Raw genomic sequence first — 21,863 nt, 5'->3', positions numbered from 1 at the left:
TTGTGATATCCGAGTGCTGGTGCTTGGAGTTGGTGCGTGTGTGTATATGATTTTTTTTTCGCGATGTGATATTGCTCTTTGACAATTTCGCTGGCAAAAGATGTGAGTGTATTACAAATGTCATCTAAATTTCTGTCTCCATGTCGGACATTGTAGTGGTAGGAAACGCTTTGGATGTGTGAGTGCATGTCTTTTGTGTGGACAAGATCAAAGTCATAAGTCAGTAGGGTCTTTATGCTGTCAGATAGTCGAGTCTGTGAGTGTAGAGTCCGTTTTATTTTACTGTGGTAACACTCAACATGGTTAGTCGTTGTCAGATGTAATGTCTGCAAATCCAAAGTTGTATGGTTTGCCCACATGTCAGCTTTGTCTCACCAGTTAGTCTGAAAGTGAAAGTATTGTACTGTCCTGTCAGGTGCGTCATGTCGAATAGTTTCACACAGTTCGTGAAATCTTTCCACAGATCTAGGGTCACACTGGTCTTTAAAATTGTTTTAAAATGCATCAACTAGCTCTGAGGACAAGCCTTGATTCTGCAATGCTCGCTTCACAGCAGTTGATGCATGGAACGCACAGATTTTGATAAAAGATGTAGGAAAGGTTTCACGAACTGCTGCAATCTCTGCAAAGTCCTTGTCAATAAAAAACACAGATGGTTCACAATTTCATACCACTCTCATTCCTGACAAAACCATGTAACACAGGATAACCATGACCCTCATCATCTATGCACATAACATTCACAAGTGGCTACAAATATCGATTTACTTTGTATGTTGCATCCATAACAAACCACAAAAAACACTCAAATCACGCCTCATTCTTCCCGTTACTTAAAACAAATACTCAAAACCACCATCCTCATTCACACTGAACTTTGTTACAACTCCTTCCTCCTCTATCTCTCTCAGTAATTCCTGTACCGTCTCACCGTCCGTCCTGTCAATATCAGTCTTGAACAATCTCCGCTGCAAATCTTCGACATCTTTAGGCAATACATTTTATCCTTGGCTTGATTGAATGTATTGCCTAAGTTGGGTTGTGGACACCTTTGTTTTAGCCATAGCCTTCACTGTCTCATTCACGAGGGGCAGGCGATTCTCCGGATAAAGTGAGGATGGCTAAATGTAAAAAGAAAAAAGATTAAAAGTACAAAATTGTATGCAATAGCATTCAATTCAGACCTGCCAGCTAACAAAACAAAAAAAAGCATTTTATTTTTATTGACAATTTAAAGACAAAAATTTGCATATAAACCCATAATGCACGAGTTGTGTTTGTCACTCTAAAATACTTGAATGAACTAAAATGCAACAGGCGCTCATCAAATTCAAGGATGAATGACTGCAGAATTCCCAAAAAACGTCGCTTCATTGTCTTTATAACATTTTCATGGCATACAAAAACGCAATAGAGTGGTCACCGTTTATAATTAGTCCTCAGAAATCAAGCACTTATAACTGCATCATACTCAAAGTCAAAGTCAAATTTTATTTTGAAAAGTCTATGGACAACCATCAAATCTTAAAATTCCTTATCTGGAACCAAAAAATTACCCCCACCTAGATCTGCTTATATTGTCTTACAGGACTTAATAGCGCTTACAACACTATAAAAAGGATGATGATATGGTGACTGATTCAATAAATAGGGAACAGTAGATTTCACGAGCACCTCAAAGATGTACCAATTTTGACATTACCTCAAAGTCTCACCGAGACACAAGCAAAGGATCCTGCTAAAACATTTACATAATGCAATAATATTCAAAACCTATAACTATAACAGTACATAACAGAGAGATGATTTACAGTATAAAAAATCATCGCAAGAAGAAAGGTACTGTACCTATTTGACTGTCTGCCTCCCAACTATAGACCTGTAAATGAGCTCTATAAAAATTGACTGAAACTCTTCGACAAACTGAAGATTCAATTATTTTTTTAAAAAATAAGGGCATCATTGGAGAGGAGAGTGATAAATACAATATATCAAAATAGTGGGTGTTATTTCTTACTGGAAGTACGACTGCCATAATTTGATGTAGAAGGAATGCTAAATAAGCATGTCATACATATAGGTAAAGATGATTTCATCGAAGTCATATTCCTGCCTCTGGAATTTTTTTGACATAGAAAAATAATCACCATTATCATCTTTAACTTCTAGCCATGACGAATTGAATTTATTCCTCAGGGGACTCACATCTTTATCGATGCTCGACAAGTCTGAATTGCGATCCACGAACAGCTCAGCCATTGTCAGAATATTAGAATAATGTAGCAATGAGCAAACTTGATTTTCAATCAGTAAATGACAGAGAAAAAAAACTTAAATAAATATGACTTCAGGCCAATACACTGAATTATTAAGTAGAAGTGAATTATCAAGAAGAAACTTCGGCAGGCGTAGCGGAAAAATTCAAAGAATCGAAATGAAGGTAAATCGCCACAAAACAGCAAGCTCGCTTGGGCTTGAGCAAAACAATGCCAGAAAACGTCCTGATTTGCACGGGAATTAATTAGGCTACTTACCATTGTTCCTTATGATCAGGTACTCAATCAGTGAAGAAACGGTCAACCAGTTTGTTTACAACGTGAGGCAATCGAAACGTGCTTGTATCAATCTATCCTACCTTTCAATTTGAAGATGTCCACATAACGGACTTGCGGCATTCGCAATTTACTTTATCATAGTTTTGAGACTCGAAGGGTAAATGTGGTCAATTTTGGCTTAGATGAAACAGTGAAATTGGCTACAGTTGGGATCACGACGGATTGGAAAGTGAAAAAATAATTTAACGAAGGATGTGTGAAAATACCCAGGGAAGTGTTCAGACACGCCTTTTATAAAAAGCGTCGCTTTGTCTTGGCAATATATACATCGTTAATATAAACGGTCCCCATGAGCTATGCGTAGCGCTGTGGAACACTCTTAATTATTTTACGGTCATTCGACCACGATTTGTGAATTCTTTCTTTTTTTTATTTCTTTCTTTCTTTCTTTCCTTTTTTAAATATTTGAATTTGACAAATTGACTGATTTCAGTTAATTGACTGAGAATTTACAGGTCTACAACTAAAGACCCCCGCAAGGACCAGGAAAAAAATGAGCAATCTTAATCCATAACAAAGACAGGGAGCAACATGGAAAGGGAAAACAAAAAAATTACAAATTCTGGAACAGTCAATTTTGTCACAAGCTGGTCATCATCTCTCCATCTCAGTGCGCCACCTTGAATGTATCGTAATAAAATATGAGTTGGAATGGCTGTTGTCCTTTAAACATTTGGTCCTGTTGTCAATAGTGCATTTATCTAACTAATCTATTACTATATATTACACTCAATAGAGGGAGGGGGAGGGACAATTAAGTACTGAAAATATAAAGTAACAAGAAAAGAAAAAATATTACATATCTATTTAAGGGGCGGTTTGGGTCTTTTTAAAAAAAAAATTAATAACCTATATTTGGTGGTTTTAATCATTCTGTATTATCATTATGGGATAAAAAACAACATTTTTGGTGAAAAAAATGCACTATCTGCGTTGCTGCCGACTTTGCGGGCTAATTCGGGGGTCTCGCATCAAAAAGTATAACAATCTTGTGGTGAACGTTCCACAAAAACTAATGAAAGAATAACCTCCATAGTCTTCCAGCTTATCATCATTATAGCATAGTGTGTCACCATAGAGAGTTTTTTTTATTTAGCTTTTAGAATTTTTATTAGAACATTACGAACTTGGAAAAATCTGCGAATCCAAAATTTTCCGACAAATTGACCAAAAAAATGTATAATTTGGATTATAAGTCAAAATACACAACCTTTATCAAAAAAGCTCTCTATGGTGACACAATACATTATCTATGTGATAACTGTACAAATTTTTAGACAATTTCATTGAATAGATTCTGAGAAACGTCTGCCACAGTTTCCCATACCCCTAAAAAAATGACATATTGAGAAAATAACAAAATAAGTTTTCTTTGTGGAATCAGATAAAATTTATAAACAAAACATGGGCATATGACACATCAAAATGTTCATAATTTTATGGGCTACAATAATACAGTATGGTTAATAGGCATGCTTTTAATATTTATGACTTTAAAATTATTACAACACTTATACTTTTCGCAAAATTATTCGGTAAAAAAATTGAAAATAATGGTACTCACATACACAGACGACATTCATTCATTTGAACACATATAATAAATTTAGAAGGCCCCAGACTTATAGGAAGCCCCCCCCCCCCATTCCTCTCCTCCTCCTCTGCCACCCTCTCAGCTTCTCTAGCTTTCGCCTCACGCTGGACCTCCTTCCGCTTTTTGGCAACGGCATCTGTTGCTATGTCGGCCAATTTCAGGCGACGCTGGTCACGCCTCTGACCAGATCTGATAGTTGAGGAAGTCACCTCAAGACCCATGTTACACATGCTATGGAGCCTTTATTCCATTCCCCAACAGCAAGGACAGTAGCCACCTCAACCCCGTTCCGTGAAACAAATATGTGCTTTGGACAGCGGAACCACAGCTGAGAATGAAAGCTCTCATTAGCGTTCTGAGTCTTCCCAAGGAGGCATCGCAAAAGGAGGTCCTTATCCGTCAAGTGCTGGTCCACTTTCTCTACATACTGGGCGACAGTAGGATTGAGATATGAGGAGAGGTGAGTCAGATGAGATTGGGGCTTCTTTCCTTCGGCCTGAGCTCGCTTGAAAAAGCACTAACTTGTAGGGCCTCCTGGACACGAGTGATGTCGTGGTTCATCATCTGTGCTTATGCAGTGATGGAATGTGGCCCAAATGGCCGCTCTCATGGCAGGAACGGAAGTGTTGTTGCTTCGTATGGCTTTGGTATAATAGCCTTGAAGCCGCCCAATTTTTTCCTGTAATTAGAAAGAAACAAGGTTGGGAAAGGGTGGGGGGAAGAATTATAATATTGATCTGGTAGACGATTTGATTTATTGGCTTTGATCATTAGTGACTATAAAATTTCAAAACTTAGCATCTAACATTTATATAATTTTGCTCTTACTTATAGGTTCAATCTTGAAGCAATTGCTCTGCACTTCAAATACCGTGATAGGTAACTTTTATAGATCAGAATGCTCACCTGAGTAAGAGTCCCTTCGCCTCTGTCACCAAGTGTACTGCTCCTCTTCTTTTCCTCATTTACCAATTTCAAAACTTAAAATCAAACATTTATATAATTTTGTTCTTACTTATATGTTCAATCCTGAAGCAATTGCCCTGCACTTCAATTACCATGAAAGGTAAAATTTATAGACTAGAATGCTCACCTGAGTGAGGGTCCCTTCGCCTCTGCCACCAAGTGTAACTCCCCTCTTCTTTTCCTCATTTACGACATTCCGTAAGCGTGTGCCAAGTCTGTCATCATTGAAAGAGAAAATAAACAACATTTATTTATACCGTACATCAACATTTTTCTTAACTTCTTTGATTGGATAGATCTCTACTACAATAACGTCACAAGACTGAAATTAAAAAATATTTTTTGTTACTTAGGCAGACTATTAGACTCTTTTTGCTTTCAAAAGTTTTGAAAAATATTGGGTTTATTTTTTAGTTTTGTAAATACTGTGAGGATATTTTTGGCGCAACAAGTTAGTTTTAAAACAACTATAAAGAAAAAGAAAATGAAACAAACCGCTTAGCAACATGGTTGACACATTCCGCTTTTGAAATTGGAATGTCGCCATAAGGAGCCAAGGTAGTGAGTGTATTGTAAGTTTTACAATCACCATCGCCAATCATGGTGGTGTAGCAAAGTCCATGTTTCAGGGACCTTGACCACAAAATCTTGGCAGCTTCAACCTCCATGCCACCAGAGGATCCCTCGTAATTTTTTTGGCATTCGATTTCATGAGCCTCCAACCATTGCTCAAAGTCCTCCTCATCCATCTGACTTTTCTTGGTCACACATATCTAAAGGAATCAAAAAGACATTAGGGTTAGCATGAAGCTTATCCATGACTTTTCATTATATAAAATGCATATGACTTATTTTATCATTTAGCTTCATATTTGTGTGACTGCGTAGTCTTCTGGTATGACCCTCGCCTTCAGATCAGTTGGATAGGGGTTTGAGTCCTGCTCTAGGTGGTACATAGTTGAGTCCACTAGAAAGGCTCTTTACTTGCATTCTTTCATCATACTCAGGTGTAAAATGAGAACATGCATTATGTCTTATCCTACATGTTAAGTATTGCTCCTTGTAAAGCACTTTCAGTTGATATTGCAAAACATACATGCTCAGGGTTTTTAAAAATATTTTTGTTTAAATTCTACTGGAAATTATTATATACAGGAGTGAAAATTATACAAATTGTGTACATCACATGGCAAAGAATAACATAGAATAATCAAATAATTACCTGACAATACAGGGACATGACATGAGTGTCAAGGATGAGGCCAGACCCGGAACAGATTACAGCAGCTGCCCCATGCAGAGAGGTGTGACCCCGTTTATGCCAGGTCCCATCAAAGCTGACGATAATATTCCGTATTCCATTCTCATCTGCGTCATACAATTCCTTGACAATGGATCTCGCCTCTAAGCAGGTTGACTCAATCGTCCTCAAAGCGAGGAGATGCACTATGTCTTGAATAGCATGGTATGTTTTGGTATTCAGCGACGGCATCCCAATAACTTTGCACATCTTTGAAAGTTGTCGATGGCCAATTCCAATTGTTAATGATGACGTCACAAGTGATCTATTCACCTCTGGAGCCTGCGACGTCACCATTCTGGATGTTAGAGTGCTCCCACACGTAATGCCACAATCAAGGCAAATGACCATAAGGTGGACAGCAAGGCCTTTTGACAATGAGCTGTCCTGCTTGAGGGTGACATGTCCCTGACATTCAGCACATCTTACATTTTCAAATAGAGGCTGCAATGTTTCCAGATGAACTATTGTGGTTGTGAAAGACTCGTTATGTTGCAAAGTTGGCTTTGCTTCCTTTTTGCAAAATCCAAATTCTTTTGCAGAGGCTGTGACATTTGTTGATGAAGCAGGTGTTTGTGAAGTTGCTGATGATGTAGATGGTGAGGGTGTGGATGGTGATGGTGGTGGAGATGTAGGTTGTTGTAATGTTGGTTGTGAATCATAATTTAATGTAGATCTTGCTTTTGCTGCTTTTAGCTTCACGCTCCAATGAGTGCTTCTTCTGCCTTGGCTGGATCTAGCTTTACGTGCCATTCTGACAACAACAAAAAAAACAAAAAAAAATCAATATCAATGATTATGCTCATTGAAATGAGTGCACAACTAATTAACATTTAATTCCTTTCTATTCGGAAATTATAATTTGCAATGAAAATCCAGAATACATGTATCTAAGTCCAATCATAATAATAAAATTATTCAAAACCTGATAAAAAATGTTCACTTATTCTCATTTATCTTTGCGAAAATATAGTTAGACATACTTACACACACATATACACAGTGAGATAGACAGATCGATCGATCGATAGATAGATAGAGATAGATAGATGGGGGAGAGAGAGAGAGAGAGAGAGAGAGAGAGAGAAGAGAGAGAGAGAGAGAGAGAGAGAGAGAGAGAGAGAAGGGGGGGGGGCATTCTTCGATGCAGCGAAAGAGAAGAGAAAGCAGAGACGCCAACTTTAAATTTGGCTCACAGGAGTTTCAGCCACCACTCGTAGGAATTTCAATGCCGAAAGAGGAATTTCCACGCACAAAAAAAAAAGAGGAATTCGAATGGTATTTGGCATTGTGTTTACATATTGTATAGCTCTAAATAGATAACTGATTACAATTATATTATGATACATAAACACATTGCAAATTACAATCCCGCAAAGTTTCCTTATTTCAAATGAAGTAAAGCGTCATAACCTAATGGTAGAGATTGTAGTACTGATGGTAGTGAGGATGATGTGGTGTTAGTGGCTGTAGTAATAGTGGTAGAGATGATGAAGATGTGATAGTGGTTAATGTAGATGTAGTGGTAGTGATGATGATATGGTGGTGGTGGTTGTAGTAGTGGTGGTAGTGATGTTGATGTGATGGTGATGGTGGTTGTAGTACAAATGGTAGTGATGATGATGTGGTAGTGGTGGTTGTTGTAGTAGTCGTGGTAGTGATGATAATGTGGTGGTGGTGGTTGTAGTAGTACTGGTCGTGATGATGATGTGGTGCTAGTGGTTGTAGTAGTAGTGGTAGTGATGATGATGATGCTGTAGTGGTTGTTGTTATATTGTAGTAGTAGTAGTAGTAGTAGTAGTAGTAGTAGTAGTAGTAGTAGTAGTAGTAGTAGTAGTAGTAGTAGTAGTAGTAGTAGTAGTAGTAGTAGTAGTAGTGGTGATGATGATGATGTGGTGGTTGTAGTAGCAGTGGTAGTGATGATGATGATGTGGTGGTGGTGGTTGTGGTAGTAGTAGTGGTGGTAGTGATGAAGATGACGTGGTGGTGGTACTTGTAGTAGTAGTGGTAGTGATGATGATGATGTGGTGGTGGTTATAGTAGTATTAGTGGTAGTGATGATGATGTGGTGGTGGTTGTAGTAGTAGTGGTAGTGATGATGTGGTGGTGGTGGTTGTAGTAGTAGCGGTAATGATGATGTGGTTGTGGTGGTTGTAGTAGTAGTGGTAGTGATGATGTGGTGGTGGTGGTGGTGGTTGTAGTAGTAGTGGTATTGATGATGTGGTGGTTGTAGTAGTAGTAGTGGTGATGATGATGTGGTGGTGGTACTTGTAGTAGTAGTGGTAGTGATGATGATGATGTGGTGGTGGTTATAGTAGTATTAGTGGTAGTGATGATGTGGTGGTGGTTGTAGTAGTAGTGGTAGTGATGATGTGGTGGTGGTGGTTGTAGTAGTAGCGGTAATGATGATGTGGTTGTGGTGGTTGCAGTAGTAGTGGTAGTGATGCGGTGGTGGTGGTTGTAGTAGTAGTAGTGGTGGTAATGATGATGTGGTGGTGGTTGTAGTAGTAGTAGTGGTGATGATGATGTGGTGGTGGTCATAGTAGTAAGGTCGTCATGATGATGTGATACTGGTGGTTGAAGTAGTAGTGGTGATGATGTGGAGGTGGTGGTGTAGTAGTAGTGGTAGTGATGATGTGGTGGCGGTGGTGGTGGTTGTAGCAGTAGCGGCAATGATGATGTGGTAGTAGTAGTAGTAGTAGTAGTAGTAGTAGTGGTTGTAGTAGTAGTAGCAGTAGTAGTAGTAGTGGTAGTAGTAGTAGTGGCAGTAGTAGTATAGTAGTAGTATAGTGAGTGGTGATGATGATGTGGTGGTTGTAGTAGCAGTGGTAGTGATGATGATGATGTGGTTGGTGGTTGGGTAGTAGTAGGTGGTAGTGATGAAGATGACGTGGTGGTGGTACTTGTAGTAGTAATGGTAGTGATTATGATGATGTGGTGGTGGTTGTAGTAATATTAGTGGTAGTGATGATGATGTGGTGGTGGTGGTGGTTGTAGTAGTATTAGTGGTAGGGATGATGTGGTGGTGGTAGTTGTAGTAGTAGTGGTAGTGATGATGTGGTGGTGGTGGTTGTATAGTAGTACGGTATGATGATGTGGTGTGGTGGTTGTAGTAGTAGGTAGTGATGATGTGGTTGTGGTGTAGTAGTAGTGGTAATGATGTGGTGTGGTGGTTGTAGTAGTATGTGATGATGTGGAGGTGTGTTAGTATAGTATGATGATGATGTGAGTGGTGGTGTAGTAGTAGTGGTAGTGATGATGATGTGGAGGTGGTGGTGTAGTAGTAGTGGTAGTGATGATGATGGTGGTGGTGGTAGTAGTAGTAGTGGTTGTGATGATGATGTGGTCGTGGTGGTGGTAATGTTGATGGTGTGTACTGTTAGTGATGATGATGATGTGTGGTGGTTGCTGAAGTAGTAGTTGTGGTATGATGATGATGTGGTGGTGGTGGTTGCAGTAGTAGTAGTGGTAGTGATGATGATGTGGTGGTGGTTGCAGTAGTAGTGGTGGTGATGATGTTGTAATACTAGTGGTAATGATGATGATGTGGTGGTTGGAGGGGGATCCTTGGGAACAAACTGACCTCACCGGAATTTGACGGAAGTTGCCTGGAGCCCGGAATTTTTTGCTCCAGATCGGAGTTTTTTCCGGTGAAACCGGAGTTTTGGCATCACTGAGAAAGGTAGGTACAGGGAGAGCGATATTGAATGCAGAATTTATCTGAGACTGACAGCAATCTATATACTGCTTAATCATTATTCCTTTTTCATAGAACGTAGGGCCTTCAATCAAATATAATTTTAAAACTTCCAATCGTCTTATCGAAACCAAAGCTTTTGGATTTGTTGTCATCGACACCAGTTCAACTTCAACTCTACGTCAACCTGCCGAAGCGAAGAGAACTTCGTGCTACCGGCTTGGTAAACACTAAAAAAAAGTGTAACACTCACCTTGAGCTAGCAAATCGTTGATCCAAAGTTTATATAAATAAAAATGTTGATGGAAACTGTAGACGAGCGATAACAAGTTCATAAAAGGCGCATCGGCTGAAGGAAGCGTCATCGGGGCAAAGCGTTGTTTATCACAGATTTTTACATTTCGTGTTGCATTGTGGGTGAAAGTCACTGGGCAACCCCATAGGAATGTGCTGTGTGGCCAATCGTGGCACGTTTATATTTAGCAGCCAATAAAATGGCTTGATTTAGTAGAAAGATCTCCCATTGTAAAGGGCCTTGAGCGAGGCGACCAAAAGAGATAGGCAGAGCCACCGCGCATGACCCACTTTCTCTGCTGGGCTTAGTTCTGCGCACAGACGACCGCTCGAACCAACTCTCTCTCTCTCTCTCGTGTCTATTAGTTGTTCGCCCATCTCCATCTCTCTCTCTCTCTCTCTCTCTCTCTCTCTCTCTCTCTCTCTCTCTCTTCTATATATATATATATAATATATATATATATATATATATATATATATATATTATATATAATCGTTTAGTAATTGTTCGTTTCTCTCTCTCTCTCTCTCTCTCTCTCTCTCTCTCTCTCTTCTCTCTCTCTCTCTCTCTCTCTTCGCAGTCTTTTATAGTTCATCTCCCCCTCTATCTTTCATTTAGTTATGCCGGACCTAAAAAGAAATCAAATGGAAAGAAGAAGAGGGGGTGGGGGGGGGAGGAGGAGGAGGCGGGGGAAGTAAGGAGGCAAGTGAAATTTCAATATTTTCACTTTATAACGGTAATACAGTCATTGCCGATTAATTTGATGATGAAAAAATGTATGATGCAACTTTGATAAATACCGTGATTAAATGAATGGTTAGAATTTTGGAGGGGGGTATCTGATGATGATGATGATGATGATGATGATGATGATGATGATGATGATCATGATGATGATCATGATGATGGTGATGAGGTGAAGGGGATGGAGGTTGATGAAAAGGAGGAGATGAGAAGGAGAATTGTATTGATGGTGTTAAATATGGTAACTTACAATTTCTAGCAAGATGATGTTGATGTTGATTGAGAGGTGAGCTTTTTTAAAGAATTAAGATAAATAGACAGAGACGCCAATTTTAAATTTGGCTCACAGGAGTTTCAGACACCACTCTTAGGAATTTCAATGCCGAAAGAGGAATTTCCGCACACAAGAAAAAGGAATTGGAATGGTATTTGGCATTGTGTTTACATATTGTATAGTTCTAAATAGATAACTGATTAGAATTATACTATGATACATAAAAACATTGCCAAATACAATCCCAAAGTTTCCTTATTTCAAATGAAGTAAAGCACCAAAATCAAATGGTAGAGATTGTAGTACTGGTGGTAGTGAGGATGATGTGGTGTTGGTGGTTGTAGAAATAGTGGTAGTGATGATGAAGATCTGATAGTGGTTGTTGTTGTATTAGTAGTGGTAGTAATGATGATGTGGTGGTGGTGGTGGTTGTAGTAGCAGTGGTAGTGATGATGATGTGGTGGTGGTGGTAGTGATGAAGATGAGGTGGTGGTTGTAGTAGTGGTGGTAGTGATGATGATGTGGTAGCTGTTGTAGTAGTATTAGTGGTAGTGATGATGATGTGGTGGTTGTAGTAGTAGTGGTAGTGATGATGTTGTGGTAGTGGTTGTAGTAGTAGTGTTAGTAATGATATGGTGTTAGTGGTTGTAGTAGTATTGGTAATGATGTGGTGGTGGTGGTTGTAGTAGTAGTGGTAGTGATGATGTGGTGGTGGTGGTTGTAGTAGTAGTGGTAGTGATGATGATGTGCTAGTGGTGGTTGTAATAGTAGTGGTAGTTGCAGTGATGATGATGTAGTGGTGGTGGTAGTTGTAGTAGTAGTGGTAGTGATGATTATGTGGTGGTGGTGATTGTAGTAGTAGTGGTAGTGATGATGATGTGGCGGTGGTGGGGTAGTAGTAGTGGTGGGGTAGTAGTAGTGGTAGTGATGATGTGGTGGTGGTGGTTGTAGTAGTAGTGGTAATGATGTGGTGGTAGTGCTTGTATTAGTAGTGTTAGTAATGATGTGGTGGTAGTGGTTGTAGTAGTAGTTGTAATGATGATGTGGTGGTGGTGCTTATAGTAGTAGTGGTAATGATGATGTGGTGGTGGTGGTTGTAGTAGTAGTGGTAGTGATGATGTGGTGGTGGTGGTTGTAGTAGTAGTGGTAGTGATGATGATGTGCTAGTGGTGGTTGTAATAGTAGTGGTAGTTGCAGTGATGATGATGTAGTGGTGGTGGTTGTTGTAGTAGTGGTGGTAGTGATGATGTGGTGTTGGTGGTGGGGTAGTAGTAGTGGTAGTGATAATGTGGTGTCGTGGTTGTAGTAGTAGAGGTAGTGATGATGATGTGGTGGTGGTGGTTGTAGTAGTGATGATGATGTGGTGGTGGTGGTTGTAATAGTGATGGTAGTTGTGGTAGTGGTAGTGATGATGATGATGTGGTGGTGGTTGCAGTAGTAGTGGTAGTGATGATGGTTATAATTCTAGTGGCAGTGATGATGATGTGGTGGTTGGAATGGGGGGGGGTGTCCTTGGAAGAATTTGACCTCACCGGAATTTGACGGCAGTTGCCCGGAACCCGGAATTTTTTGCTCCAGACCAGAGTTTTTTCAGGTGAAACCGGAGTTTTGGCATCACTGAATAGACTATCAATGACAATTTCATTTTTATGTGTACAAGTACAAGATCATCTGGTTTTGTTTTGACTCAAGGCAACAGTTCAAGGTTTCGCTCGACGGCAGATGACACTATAGTTTTTAAATTACCTTTAAGTTATTTTTCAATTGCTAACTTAGATTTTAAAAGATACACACAACAAACATCATGGTGGGATTGGCAATCACAATGAATATATATCCATGAACAGAAATAATAACAAACGACGCGATAAATTCATTGTATCAACAGGTAATCCAGCGTAACTGTGGTGTGTAATGTGTACACACAAACTTTGTTGACAATCAAATAGGTCGCGGGGTTTTAAATTTTAAGCCCAGCAGAGAACTCGCGCAATTCGATTGGACAGGCCCGATACTATTTTTAGAAGGCCCTGGCCTTGAGTCAAAAAGTCATGAAATCAGCACATTGAATTCAATTGATATCGAAAGAACTTGCTTTTAGCTTTCCAACGATATATAACTTGGTATGACTACAGTGGTAAAACATGACGTTGTCAAGGCCCAAAGTTACCGAAGTTTTACACCCCCTTTCTATTTTTCACAATTTTCTGACTGCATATACCCTTTTCTATCGTGTTTTTTGTACCTTTATAATATATTTTGAGGAAATGCACTTCGATTACATTATTCCTAAGATAATAAAATATCGTTTTCCACCAAAATCTCAAAATCGATTTTTTGACGAAGTTTTCTCAAAATTAGACCCAAACCGCCCCTTAAAAAATTGAGTCTAATTGCGACTAAAATAGAATTTGCGATTAATTGCTGTCAAGTGTAAAATTTTCGGCAGCGAAAAACTGCAGGGACAAAATGTCGATGGAAAATAAGTATAAAATGAATGAGTCTTACCAATTTATCACATGGGTGATTTTCATGGTGGTGATTAGCCCCTGTAACCCTCAGAAGCCAGTATTAATTTCAGAGTCCTGCATGGTAAGAAAAACTTTTTATTACAAAATAATAAAATTATCCACAACATAGTATGATAAGATATTAATAGCGTTGTCACTTGCATAACTCAATTGTGAAGGATTTCGACATGCAGATTATAGAGCAATTGAAAATAAATCTTAATAAGATATTCAATAATAATATTAATCCAGCGCAATCAGATACAATGAACAAATCAAGTCTTTCACTTTTTAAAACTGTTCTGGTAATAGTTGAACTATTGTCTTGCTGCATTACATCGTGCAGCCCGCCCACTGAAGACTGTAAATAAGCTGCAGATAGGCACACATTGCCTCTTCCTCTGGATGTTTTAAAATACAGAATTAGTTTGATTGCTTTATTAAAATTGTCTTGGCAATCAATATAGAAAAGCTGATGGTGATAATTTACTTCCGAGTTATTCTGAAATATTATAACCGTGTGCATATAATATTTTCATTTTTTTTAAATATGTAAAAGTAAAAAAACACCTCCTGCCCCCGTCCAAAAACAACCTCCTACCTCTGGTTAGGGCGAACTCCTTTGCTTGAAGTCAATCGCTTTTTGCCCTGCTTGCATTCATAGACACAAAAGTAATAAATTAGCCAACTTTCCTCAGGGTGATATGATGGAAGCTGAAAAACACGGAATAATATAAAAGATCATAACATAAACACCTAAATATTAAGTTAAAAATTGCAATATTTTCTCCAACTGAGACAAAGGTGTTACAGTTCAGTACGTTAGAAGAATAAGAAAGTAAGTCGAGAGTTTTCTCGAAGAACTTAAATTTGTGACGTGGTACTCAAATCAGGGACTAGGTCAAAAGCTGAATGGCACAAATGGAAAGCCAAAGGCATGTTGTTTTCAATATTTAAAGTCAATAAAAATTCAAATTCTGTGCATTCTAATATTAGGCAAACAACTACAGACCACACTAAATTGAATTGTATTAAGTAAAAGGATCTTGTCCATAGCCCTACTATAATACTGGCCGAAGCACGAGGATGATTGACCTTAGGGGTTAAGGCTATCGTATTCGTTACACAAGGCGGGGAAATTGAATGCGTGATTAGGTACCGTGTGTAGTCAGTAATAAAATTTTCGCCATTCTTTGTTTCGTTGTGTTAGTTACACAGAGCGGGGAAATTGAATGCGTAACTAGGTAGTGCCGTGTGAAGTCTGCAATCAAATTTTCATTCTTTGTTCCGACTTCACTGGTCACAACTGCTTTTTCTCTCGCTTCATTCAATTTGCTGGATTTTTAAAATTTTATGTTTTTAATTAAGTGGAAATGTGATTATCATTGTTGACATTCAGGAATTTAGTTTACTATTTCTTTATCGGATTATTTATTCATTTTTCTAAATCACTACTTGACTTAGAATTCCATCATCATGGGAAAGAAATGCAGCACGTATGGCTGCAAGTCGGGCTATGCTAGTGCGACAGAAAAAATTCCAGTGTACAGTTTTCCTCTTGATATTAATGAAAAGTTGAAATGGGTTCAAGCCATGCCTGACCAATTATCTGTTGATCAAGTTACCAAATATACGGGATTGTGCGCTAAATATTTTCCGGATTCAAAAATGAAGAAAGCAGGAAAATTTATGGTACCAGCTGACCCTCCCACATATTTCCCTGACCCACCATCATCGTGTACTGGTGTCCCTCAATCAAAAGGTAGAACAACAACAAAATCAACCGCTGCATCTAGGGTTCCTGATGAGGATCAACAATTGAAAGAATTTCGTCTGAAAGACATATTAAAATCCTCTACATTTCCTGACGATTTGCAGAAAAAAATTAGAAAATTACTCAGGTACTTTAATTTGGGGAAAAGACGATAACTTTTCTTTCCTTAGTGAATCGAGAGATGGGCCTATTTATGCATTTTCAATTCATTTTACTTCCTTGGGTGTAGACAAACACGGAAACATAAAGGGAATTATTTATGAAGCATACGCAGGTGTAAAAAAAAGTAAAGCACCCTGCTATTTGTAAAGAAATCAAATGCTGGTCACAATTCCAGGAGCTAGTTAATTTCATTTGCTCATCTATTGACACCCAGGATGACAAATTCAAATTTATTGAGAGACAAATATATCTGATGAACCTTCCAAAAACAAAAGGATATATGCAATGGATGATTTATGCAAAGCATTTTCATGGTATGCCGTTTCAAGACATCAGTATTCTCAATTGAGAGAGGTACTTCAACTTCCATCAATTACAACACTTCAAAGAGTAACGAGATCAGCAAAGAACATTGATGATGTCAAACTTTTTTCGTCTTTTTTTTAACTCTAAAGAAGAAAGGAGCAGGGCTTGCATTATAATTGGAGATGAAGTTTATGTCAAAGCTTCATTAACGTACAGAGGTAATGTTTATTTATGAGGAATACCAGCTCCATGAGTGATGCACATTTTTGGTGTTGTAAAAAAATGTATTAATTAAATTAATAAATATTTAGTGAATAGTACAAGGGCTTACTTTTCCGAATTGAAACGATAAACAAATAAATAATTAAGTAAATATAACACAATAAATAACCATTTGACTATTTATATGTAATACATTTTCATAGATTCACCCTGGCCATTGTGTCCGTCACAGGGTTACATTTACCTATCTAAAAGTGTAAAATAAAATGGTAGAGTATTGAAATGTTGATGACATAATTTAATATTAATATGGCATAATTCAAAAATTCTGTTTAAGACATTAAGGAAGTATCAGATAAAACGAGAAGGAGCTTTGAATATTAAAGTGACAAATATTTCAGAATCATTGCAATCAGGTTTACAGTAAATCTTGAAATAAAGGTCATACTTTAACTTTCTTGTAAATCTCATTAAACCATATTTATCTAATATCTTTTCATAATACAGTAATTATGTTACAGTGCCTATTGCTGGGATGCCCAATGCTCATGTATAGAATCGGTTTAAGAATAGAATATTGTGGTTACAGGCATATACAAATTGAATCTGGTGTGATCAGACAGGTAATATTTAAAAGTATGACCTTTCATTTTTTGATACAACTTATTATTACAATTTATTTACATTTTAGGAAGGGTATTCGGTAAAGCTCAAGATCAGCATGGAAAGCTTGCAAGAACATTATTTTGTATTATGGTGAAATGTTTATTTACGAGGAAAAAGTTTTTAGTCTCGCTAGTTCCATGCCATTCTCTTAATGCAGAGTTCGCCTATCGGTGCATCTCTAGTGTTATTCAAACTCTTGAAGCGTGTGGTGCATCTGTTATTGCGCTGATCACCGACAATAACAGGGTCAATCAGTCTTGTTTCAGACTATTCAATGCTCCATGTCAGGACACACCATGGATAGTGGATTCACCAGGACAGGGCAGTACTCCTTTGTTCCTCATATAAGATCCTGTTTACCTTATCAAGAATATAAGAAATAATTGGATTACGGAAAAAATGAGGACGTTGTCTTTTGTGCACGAAGATGAAACTAGGCTTGCTTGCTGGAAAGATTTAGTTGAATTAAATAAACACGAGGACTCGGCAATTATCAAATTGTCCAAGTTAAATCAATCAACAGTGATACCCTCAAGTATGGAGAAACAAAAAGTTAACTTAGTTCTCAATATCTTTTGTGACCAAACTATAAATGCACTTAGGTCATCTGAACTCTCTTCTATATCATGGCAATGTACAGCTCTTTTCATTGAAAAGGTTGTGCAATTATGGAAGCTCCTTAACTGTAAAACCAAATACCAGTCAATACGGAACAAGGACCCTGACAGATGCGTGATAGACAGTCTCTTCTGTCAAGGTTATGATCTGCTCCTTAAATGGGCAAATTTTGAAATTCTTCCTAAACCACAAGAGACACCACGCATCAAATCATTGACGAAAGACACAGCGTCAGCTCTGTCATGGACTTGCTATGCTTTAGCAGGTCTGTCAAAGTTTTTATTAGAGACCGATGCTTCTTATAAGCATAGCTATGTTTGCCTGGGATTTTTTAACCAGGATGATTTGGAGCGGCATTTTAGTCATTTTAGAATGTCAGCTGGTGGAAACTATTTCATCACAACACAAGAGATTTTTGCCACACATCACATTGACAAAGCAAAATTGATGCTCCAATCTTGTGAAAATTATGATGATGACATTCCTCAGCATCAATGTGAACTTTGTGATAAGCCCTTAACTGACAATGAATCAACGCTCTTGGATGAAATTTATGATTTAAAATGTTCTGTGAGCCACGACGAGAAACTTACTCTTTTATACATAGGTGGTTATATCGCAATGAAACACGAGGAATTGAGAGGGCAGTCGTGTGATTATGAGCAAGATGTAAGAGTTTATCTCGAAGGTTTAGACAGGGGTGGTCTTAAATATTCATCTCCTCCGTTTTATGATTTCGTGAATCTTGCTTACATTTTTTTACAAAAACTCCCGAGAACATGTGCAGGAATAGGCTTATCAAAGTTTGGCAAGAATTTCCGGACACGTTCAACCTCAACTTCGTTCCCAAGAAGCAACCCCTAATGAGATTAGCCAATATATTTTTAAGAGACACTGCCTAGCATTTCCATCAGAGAATAAGAGTAAAGCAACAAGAAAAGTAGCCAAATTATCATCAACATCAATGTAACCAACTAAAACATCGCCACTGTTGCTTGTTTAAGACCGCATTTAAGGTAAGATGCAATCATCATTGACACCACATATCATTATCATCATTGTCATCACCATCATCATTTGTCCCTTCCCCAGTCTTTTATTATCTCCCAAACATAATATCTTTTTCATTGTATGACCTACCCCCTTCCCTCTGCAACTTTTTTTCCCGTTATAAATTGTTTTGCTCACTATAAAATTATCACAACTATCTTCATCATTTCCTATTTAACAATACTACTACTACTACTACTACTACTACTACTACTACTACTACTACTACTACTACTACTACTACTACTACTACTACTACTACTACCATCACCACCATCACATTGAGGTGCTTCTTTTCCACAAAACTATGTTTGTTGTTACTCATCAAAGTTCAGTGTTGACTATCAAACTGCCCACTACTGTTAAAAAGAAACAAAATCCCCAAAGGTCTCTCTCTCTCTCTCTCTCTCTCTCTCTCTCTCTCTCTCTCTCTCTCTCTCTCTCTCTCTCCTCTCTCTCTCTCTCTTCTCTCTCTTCCCCCCCCCCTCTCTCTCTCTCTCTCTCTCTCTCTCTCTCTCGTTGTTGTATTTTTAGTCCATCTCAAATAAAGTTTTGTGTACGCTTATTTCTATACAAAGCTTAACTTGCTATCTCGTCATGATTTATAATTTGAATATAATATAGACTATTTCTTCTTCTTCTTCGTCTTGTGGAAACCTCCAATATTGTCGAGGATCACTCCACAGTTTGTAGTGTTTTACATTTTAAACTTGCTAAAACTCTGCACATAATACTAAAACCACATAGATTAAAAAGTCACGTTGTGAACTCCAGCAATCGCGTGAAGGCATGTTGGCAACCGTTTTCAGCCACTTCAGCTGGGAGGCTATTCCATAGTCGGGCAGTGGAAGGGAAAAACGAATACATGTGGGCGTCTGTTTTTGATGTTGGGATGGTTACTCTTGCTGTGTGTCCCCTCGTATTTCTTGTGCCGATATCTTTGATGTCGTTTGGAAGTTTAAGGCACGAATTTTTGTAGTAGATCTTGTGGAACAATTTAAGTTTATCTATCTTTCTTCTCTTTTCCAGAGGTTCAAGGCCAATCCGTTGAGATATTTCAGACGCACTTGAGAAAGGATCGAATGTGTTTGTGATGCGTCTTGCTGTTTTTCTTTGGATGTTTTCTAAGGTGTCGATGTTTTTCTTTGTATATGGGTCCCAAATTGAGCTGCCATACTCCAAAATTGGTCTAACAATAGTTTTAAAAGCAAGGGTTTGAGTTGTGATTGGGCATCTTTTTAAATTGCGGGTGATGTAAGCGCTTGTTTGATTTGCCTTTGAAGCCAGGTGACATATGTGGTCATTCCATTTGAGGTTTTTAGCAAACTCGATGCCAAGGTATTTTGCTGTCTTTACATGTTCCAGGTTTTGACCATGAAGTTGGTATTCAAATGTTATAGGTGCTTTCTTATTTGTGATGGTTAGAACATTGCACTTTGATACGTTAAATTCCATTTGATTTATTGTTTCCCAGTCTTGTAATTTAGCTAGATCGTCATTTAGTGTTTTGCAGTCGTCTGTTGTTTTTATCTGATTGTATAATGCTGTGTCGTCAGCAAAGAGGCGCACTTTTGACCTTATACCTCGTGGAAGATCGTTTATGTACACTAAAAATAGGACGGGCCCAAGGACTGAGCCCTGAGGTACGCCCGATGTCACCATCCCGATAGTGGAAGTCTCGCCGTCGACAAGAACTTGTTGGGTGCGATTGTCCAGAAAAGTTGCAATCCATTGTAAGGTTTTGTTCCTGATACCAACGTCATACAATTTCTGGATTAACCGATGGTGAGGGACCTTGTCGAAGGCCTTGGCAAAGTCCAGTAGTACTAGATCAATTTGACCACCTTTATCAATAGCAGCTGACAGATCATGTGTTAATGATAGAAGTTGAGTTTGACATGAGTGGTGCTTCCTAAATCCGTGCTGTTCATCACAAAAAATACTGTTAGTTTCGAGATATTCAGTTATTGAGGATCTCACTATATGCTCCAACAGTTTGCAGCAAATGCAGGTTAATGAAATTGGACGGTAGTTTTGAGCCCTGCTTCTATCACCTTTCTTGTAGATGGGTTGGACAAGAGCGTGCTTCCAAACAATTGGTATGTCTCCCGTTTCAAGAGAGAGTTTGAACAAATGTGTGAGGGCAGGTGCAAATTCGTTACTCAATATCTTTAAGAGACGGGATGGTATTTTGTCTGGGCCACATGCTTTCTTTGGATCTAGAGTGGCGAGGAGTTTGGAAACGCCCTCTACTGTCACATTGATTTCGGCCATAGTGTTGGAATCGTTTTCTTCGCCTTGTAGTTGTTGAGTGGTAATTTTGGTATGAGCTTTTGAAGCAAAAACAGAGCAGAATTGGTTATTAAGTATGTCTGCTTTTTCCTTTGCATCAGAGTATAATACACGATCATGCTCAAGGGGCGCTATACCAACCGAATCGCACCTCCTACTTTTTATAAATTTCCAGAGCTTTTTGTTTGAGTCTTCACTAACAAGTTCCTTAACATGATTATGATAGGCCTTTCTACTCTCTTTTTGTGTTTCTTTTTTCAGTCGGGCATAATTGTACCAGTCTTTCTTACTGTTGGACTTTCTCGCTCTGCTCCATGTCTTTTGTTTCCGTCTAGATAATCGTTTGACGGTGGTGTTTATCCATGGTTGGTGAAATTTCCTTGAGCTTTTCTTCGTTGGTACATGTTTGGTCATCATTTTGTTTAGGTGGTCGTTGATGGCAGTCCAAACATCCTCAGTGCTTTCTAGATGTTGATTAATTATGTTTTCACTAAAAAGACGTGTTTCTGTCCGCATTTCGGCGATATTGGCCTTTTTCCAAATAGTAATAGGGTGTGATTTTTTTATGATTTTGTTTGCTTTGATAGTGCTTTCCGTGACGAGAATGTCATGGTCACTAATGCCTGGAATGGTTTTACACTTGACAATTAAATTTGGTCGATTTGTGATAAATAAGTCGAGGATATTTGTACCCCTTGTTGGATTTTTGTTTATTTGACTCAGTCCAAAATCTTGCAATTTGTTAATAAATGCTTGGTTTATAAATGAAGGATATTGG

At 38.3% G+C, this 21,863-nt stretch overlaps 1 protein-coding gene and 1 long non-coding RNA gene across 2 annotated transcripts; both read right to left on the bottom strand.

Moving 5' to 3' along the window:
- Positions 1 to 530: 530 nt before the first annotated feature.
- Positions 531 to 15,039, bottom strand: LOC144980381 (uncharacterized). Its single transcript, XR_013646894.1, has 3 exons — positions 14,597 to 15,039; positions 13,994 to 14,070; positions 531 to 1,121 (listed from the first exon to the last, which is right to left on the bottom strand). It is a non-coding gene; the product is annotated as an uncharacterized LOC144980381 (long non-coding RNA).
- LOC144980380 (uncharacterized) lies at positions 1,119 to 10,560 on the bottom strand. Its single transcript, XM_078928081.1, has 5 exons — positions 10,426 to 10,560; positions 6,398 to 7,229; positions 5,671 to 5,948; positions 5,303 to 5,390; positions 1,119 to 4,888 (listed from the first exon to the last, which is right to left on the bottom strand). The coding sequence occupies exons 2-5, from the start codon at positions 7,226 to 7,228 to the stop codon at positions 4,727 to 4,729; spliced, it is 1,359 nt and encodes a 452-aa protein (XP_078784207.1). The 5' UTR covers position 7,229; positions 10,426 to 10,560; the 3' UTR covers positions 1,119 to 4,726.
- Positions 15,040 to 21,863: the final 6,824 nt, after the last annotated feature.

Source organism: Berghia stephanieae, chromosome 9 (genome assembly GCF_034508935.2).
Source record: "Berghia stephanieae isolate SIO BIC M18660-M18661 chromosome 9, UCSD_Bste_1.3, whole genome shotgun sequence".
In the NCBI taxonomy this organism is placed as follows: Eukaryota; Metazoa; Mollusca; class Gastropoda; order Nudibranchia; family Aeolidiidae; genus Berghia; species Berghia stephanieae.
Note: the sequence above shows the minus strand (reverse complement) of the source record. Positions and strands in the feature narration are given on the sequence as shown.

What these genes read in the sequence shown, in the direction of transcription:
- LOC144980380 (XM_078928081.1), bottom strand. Translation starts at nt 7,228, where the DNA reads ATGGCACGTAAAGCTAGATCCAGCCAAGGCAGAAGAAGCACTCATTGG. An exon ending in TCATGTCCCTGTATTGTCAG is followed by an intron (nt 5,949 to 6,397) that starts GTAATTATTTGA and finishes TGATTCCTTTAG; the next exon opens with ATATGTGTGACCAAGAAAAG. An exon ending in GCGAAGGGACCCTCACTCAG is followed by an intron (nt 4,889 to 5,302) that starts GTGAGCATTCTA and finishes TTCTAATTACAG; the next exon opens with GAAAAAATTGGGCGGCTTCA.